The sequence below is a fragment of the Ovis aries genome, chromosome 1 (assembly GCF_016772045.2).
Source record: "Ovis aries strain OAR_USU_Benz2616 breed Rambouillet chromosome 1, ARS-UI_Ramb_v3.0, whole genome shotgun sequence".
In the NCBI taxonomy this organism is placed as follows: domain Eukaryota; kingdom Metazoa; phylum Chordata; class Mammalia; order Artiodactyla; family Bovidae; genus Ovis; species Ovis aries.
The window spans coordinates 12,699,972-12,705,971 of record NC_056054.1 but is presented as its reverse complement, the minus strand read 5'-3'; the positions used below and the strand labels follow the sequence as shown (position 1 = coordinate 12,705,971).

Below are 6,000 nucleotides of genomic sequence, written 5' to 3'. Positions count from 1 at the left end.
CCTCCTTCCCCGTGCCCCACCCTGTCGGGATTTCCGCTAACCCTAACTCCCCACCCCCACCCCCACTGTAAAGCAGTTCCTGTGCCTCTCCAGGCGGCAGAGATGGGGGAGTTTCAGGTCATGACATCCACACACAGGATGCTCTTCCCTTGGGGCAGGAGCGGGGACTTCACAGAGGACCTGTCCCCCAGCACGTGTATCACCACACTTCCCCGGACAGGCCTGCTCTGCTCCCAGGCCTAGGCCACCTGACCATGCCAGAGGACAAGCTGCTTCCCACTCCACTCCTGGTGATCATCACCCCTCCAGCCACCCCCCAAAAAAACGTGAGTGTGTGCCCACACCTGCCTGCTCCGGGTGGTGGCTGAGGCCAGTGAGACAGGCAGCCAGCCCCCACCTGAGTCCAGAATTCACAGGGCTCCCCATCCCTCATTCTTCTTTCACTTTCTCTTCCAGAGGAAACCCTGTCTCACCTTCTCCTGCCAAGGCAGTGACTGCTTCAAAGTGACTGAGGGCCTGCACTTCTGTGAGGTGGGGCCCTGGAGTGCTCCAAGGTCCAGCGCTGCCCTCCCTTAGAACTGCAGGCCTCCTCCTGCCTGGACAGAGCGGGGTCGGCAGCTGAATCTGGCTGGAGCTAGACCTGCTAGGGCCCAGGCTGCTGGACCCCTCTTAGCTCCACATAATGCTGAAATCCAGGATGGCAGCTGGAATTCTCCAAGTCCCCGTGACATGCCCCTTGTTTCTGATCGCCTTGTATGTTCTCTGGGAACTAGCTGGCTGGGAACCAGCGGCCCAGTGAAGTCCGACTCAGCCCATAGCTCCACTTCACTTTTTTTTTTTCCCCAATATTTAGTTATGGCTGCATCTGGCCTTAGTTGTGGACTGTGGCATCTAGTTCCTTGACTAGGGGTTGAATCCTGGCCCCCTGCATTGGGAGCATGGAGTCTTAGCCACTGGACAACCAGGGACGTCCCCCACTTAACACTTTTTGCCTCCATGAATGGGGAACGAAGGCAAGGGGAGAATGAATAGTCCCATCTCTTCTTGTAGCTGAAACAATCCAGCTCAGGCCACTCTGCAGGGTGCAGCCAGGCCTGTCTGGCAGGGACCCCCAGGTGTCATGGGGCTGTGGGTCAGCCCCGCTACCAAGAGTGCTGCCAAGCCTCGGCCCCTGACAGCTGCCTCCAGCTGGATGGGAACCTCCATTTCAACAGGGCAGCACCAGGGGCCACCAGGAGCCCCCTGCACGGGACCCTGGCTGGGGCTGCTTCTCCTCCACTCTGCCCTGCTCTTGGTCCTGCTCACCTAGCTAGGCCAGGCTGAGTCAGGTAGCAGCAGGCAGGAAGACCCTTTAGGCCCTGGAAGTTGCCAGGCCCACTGCCAGCTCTGATTCCTGTGACTGTATCTTTAGTGAAAGGGATTTATCAAGACTGCAGCTCTGTGCTAGATGTTCCCAGGGCCTAGGCCTGAACATGATGCCCTCCAAGGGGGCAGGCTGGAGTTTTGTCTGATAAAACAGAACAATCTCCTATCTGATCCCCATCAAGTACAAGGACCCCAAAGTCCTGCAGGAGCAGTTTCTTTATCTGTAAAATGTGCCCAGTCCTGGGACTTCACTGATAGTCCAATGGTTAAGACTCTGTCCTTCCAGTGCAGGGGGTGCAAGTGTGATCCGTGGTTGGGAAACTAAGATTCCCTATGCCTCTGTGTGGCCAAAAAAAAACAGCAGAAGCCAAAAACGAAATGCTCGTCCCTGTCCACTTTTCCCTGACCCTCCCCAGACTTTGACACAAAGAGGGGGCTGGAATTGGGGTTCCCCGGATTTCCTGAAGTGACCTCAGCCCTCTTTATCTCGAAGGGTGTGAATCAATCCCCTTTACCCTCATCCTCAACTCAGCTCTGAAACCAAATTCAAATAAACTTGAGCTCCATTTGTGCTATGGATATTTCCAGGAAAAGAAAATTGGGAAGAAGTTACTTTTTCTGGAAGAGATTTGCTTATTCAAACTGGTCGCTAGGGCAGCAACTCTGAGCTTAGGGGAAAAGGACGGGGAATGGACTAGAAGTCACACGGTCACTCCTTCTCCAGCACTGACCCTTCAGTTTGGGTCAGAGCTTAAGAGAAAAAGTACTCATTAAGATGACTCACTAACTCAATAAACATGTTCTCAGGGTCAGTTTGTATGCCAGAAACAACACTGGAGTGATAAGGAAAAGATACAGCCTGTCCTCAGGGAGCTTACAGCTTCGTGAAAAGGCCAATAGACTGGGAGAGACTGGTCCTCGACACCCTAATCTGAGCTGGCCCTTCTGTCCATCTGGAGCAGCCTCCTTATCTTAGGTGGAGAAGGGCAGGCCCCAAAGGAGGAAAGCCTTGCCCAGTGGCCAGTGAATCAGGGGAAAGGGCTGGAGAATACCGAAGTGCAGGCTCGGGCTGTCGTGAGTGCTGAGCGGGGACCCCCTCCCTTGCTGTCTCTCCTCCTGAGGAGAGAGGATGGGGCCTCAGCACAGACACTGCGTATGACACACAGTCACACCCCTGACAACACGTGTTAGCCTCCCTTTTCCTCACACAGCCCTGTGAGGCAGGCAGGACGGCTGGTCACACACCCCTGCTGAGGCTAAGGGAGGAAATGGGGCCGTGGGTGGCAGTGTCCTCCCGTCACACACCCCTGCTGAGGCTAAGGAAGGAAATGTGGCCGTGGGTGGCAGTGTCCGTGGCATGGAAGTTGGAGTCACACGTTTCAGTTGTGAGACCTTGGTCAGGACGCTTAACCTCTCTGAGTCTCAGTTTCTCCACCTGGAAAATGGGGGTATGCGGTTCTTCATAGTGTTGTTCTCTCTGAAGCTAGGACAGGATAGGTACCTGGGGAGGAAGTGTTCCAGTAGAGGCCAGTGTTGGCCTGCGTGGAAGTGCGAGGAGCTGAGGATGAAACTGAGAAAACGTTTTCCCTTAAAGTGACCATCTTCCTTCCAGGGCCTGGATAAGGAACTCTGGCCGCTCGAGGGCTGAGGATGTCGAGGGGAGTCCTTAGGAAAAGCTTTCCAGAATAGGGAGCCGAGGGTACCACAGGACTTAAGGAGTTAACGGGCAGGGGGGGGGAGCCCCCCCAACCCCCACATTGGCACAGCATGCTGGGACTTGCAGGCTGGCTGACCATCGTGTGGCATAGGGGCTGCTGGGAAATGTAGTCATTGACCGGGTCCCGGCCGAGGTTCCGCACACCCAGCAGCGGTGACAGCTCAGGAGGTAGGCAGCAATAACAGGGGGCCAGGAGTGAGTGCGGAGCGGGGAAGCCAGGGCAGGGCTGGGCAGGAGGGACTGGGCAAGCTGAGGGCTGGGTACCCTGTCCTGAGGCTGTCAGAACTGGACACCCGTAGCCTTTGGCTGATGCAATGTGGCCTGCTGGGCTGGGGGAGGGCCAAGGAGTAACGGGACACTTGCCCATCTCCAAGGCAAGAGGGACAGGACTGGAGTCCTGGTCCAGAATGAGACACTCCCTTCCCAAGATACATGCAGATACACCCCTGACACCTCCCAGACAGCTATTAGCAGAACTAACACTGCTCCCCCAAAAGGGAGGCAGAGCCCCCATCCCTGAGCAATTAAGACCATATCCTCCTCTCCGGTAATGGGACAGGGCACCGCACGGCCAGCAAGTAGACTGGATCCCACTAAGGAGCGACTGGATGCCCTTCAGGACAGAGGGTGGCATAGCAAATTGTACCTCCCATCAGAGGCAAAGGATGGCAAAGGGGGAGGAGGAGGGAGACGATGGGGCCTCCTCCACCTTCTCCCAGCAGAGCCCCGCCTCCCTGCCAGCGGTCCTCAGAGGCAACTCCATCACATCCTGGGTGACGTGTTGACATAAAGGGCCTCCCTTCTGCCCTTCCCCAGGGTGTGCAGGGGCCGGCATGGACCAGTCTGTGGCCATCCAGGAGACCCTGGCTGATGGGGACTATTGCGTCATCATATCCTTCCCTGCAGCCTGCAGCTCCCAGCCCCAGGGCCTCCCTGCCTGGGCTTGGGAAGTGGAATGGCAGGTGTCTACGTGTCTCTCTGGTTGCCTCCCTCTCTCTGTGCCATGGGGGGAGGGGGGACCCGGGGGTGGAGGGAAGGAAACCAGTACTTACTAAGTACTCAGTTCTGGACTCTCTGCCTTATGCTTTAAATACTCAGTTATCCTCCCACCCCCTGTGAAGTTGGGGGTTGATATCCCTATTTCACAGATGAGAAAGTGTCAGAGAGGTGAAGGGACCTGCCCAGGGTCACACAGTAAACCCGCATGGGTGAGGGCAGAGCAAGCCAGGGCAAGTCTGGTGGGGCGGGCCGGGTTGGGCAAGGCCTGGATGCAGGCTTCCTTTCCCTTTGCCTTGACCCTGAGCGGCAGGCGGTGCAAGGTGTGCTGTGCGAGGGCGACAGCAGGCAGAGCCGCCTCCTGGGACTCGTGCGCTGCTGTCCGGAGCGAGGTGGCCAGGAACACGCGTAAGTGATGGAATTGGGCCTTGCCTGTTTGGGTTTATTGTTTCCATCGTCCCTCCAGCTGGATTTCACACCTTCTAGAACAGAGTCTGAGGCTTCTAGAATAATTATAATAATGATGGTTAATAGTTTCTGAACACTATATGCCCAGCCCTATGTATTAATAGCTCATATAGTCCTCAAAATCTGATGAGAAACCCCATGGCCTAACTGTCTTGGATTCCAACCTAGGCTTTGTTACATCTTGAGCAAACCTCAATGTGTCCAAACTAAAGATTAAAATGAGTTTCTGCATATAAAGTAGTTAAAATGCTGTGAAGCACTTTAAAAGGGCTGCATAAATGTTGCTAGTAACACCCACCCACCCACCTTGCTCTAGAAACAGAGCAAGAATAATGATCAAAGTTCTCACAGCTGAAAAATGACCCTCAGGGTCTCAGATCTGGGAAGGAGGAGCCTTAGACATTTTTGAACCCATCACTCTTCCTTTACAGATGGAAAAACTGAGGTTCAGGGAGGGAGAGGAGGAGGTGAGGATTGCCCTGTTCTTGTCACACACAGTCCTAGAATGCACAAGGGGGAGATTATGCATGGGTTTTACTAACAAAGCGGGGTTAGTCCCCAAAGTGAGGCAAGTCCAGCCTTGATGACCCATCAGTCTCTGATGGGCACCATTGTGCAGAGAGGCACGAGCACACCCCCCAGGGACCAAGGAGGGAATGCGAGCCGAGCACCCTGAGGCTTCCACGGTGGACTGAGGAATGGCCGCGTGCACCCTGGCCTTACGATGCTTCCTGCCCTCAGTCTCTTCCTGTATACGCACCGGAGGATGGCCATTACCGGGGACGATGTCTCCTTGGACCAGATCGTGCCAGTCTCTCGGGATTTCACACTGGAAGAAGGTGCCACAGTGGGCGGGATGGGATGATCCCTCTCCTCAGGGCTCCCAGGTCATTTCTGCCCTTATTGGGGGTGGGGTGGTAGGAGCAAGGATGATGCTCAATGGCTAAGGGCCTTTTCCTTTCCCTCCCTGCAGTGTCCCCGGATGGTGAGCTCTACATTCTTGGTGAGTGGTCCTTTCAGTCTGAGTTGGGTCCTTGAGCACAGGATCTGCAGAGAGAGGAGTGGGGTGAAGAGTACCCTCTGATCACCTCACTGTGGCACACAAGACCCTGTTGGATTAGCCCCGCTCATCAATCCAGTCACTCTCTTTCCTACTTGCTGAACTTGGAACCCTCTGCCTTTCCAAGCACCTCACACGTGACAAGTTTTCACCACAGAGCCCCTGCCCACGCAGCTCCCTCTTCCTCAAAGCCCTCACTCCTTCAGGGCTTCACTGCACACTCAGTTTCCCCAGAAAGCCTTTGTTGAGCTCCTGAGATTGTCTGTATCCTGAAAGTGTTTGTACCTCACACACATTCCTTTTTCTCATCCTTGCCACCTCTCTGTCATTCACAGTGATTTAATTGCTTATGTTCTGTGCCAAGTCACTTCAGTCATGTTGGACTCTTTACTAT

At 55.1% G+C, this 6,000-nt stretch overlaps 1 protein-coding gene across 1 annotated transcript in view; it reads left to right on the top strand.

Moving 5' to 3' along the window:
- Positions 1 to 4,271: 4,271 nt before the first annotated feature.
- The window catches only part of INPP5B (inositol polyphosphate-5-phosphatase B), a 50,794-nt gene continuing 49,065 nt past the window's right edge, over positions 4,272 to 6,000 (top strand). The window contains 3 exon segments of the mRNA XM_015091873.4: positions 4,272 to 4,486; positions 5,288 to 5,385; positions 5,520 to 5,549. Of these exon segments, the coding sequence (XP_014947359.4) occupies positions 4,287 to 4,486; positions 5,288 to 5,385; positions 5,520 to 5,549 (328 nt within the window). The 5' untranslated portion in view covers positions 4,272 to 4,286.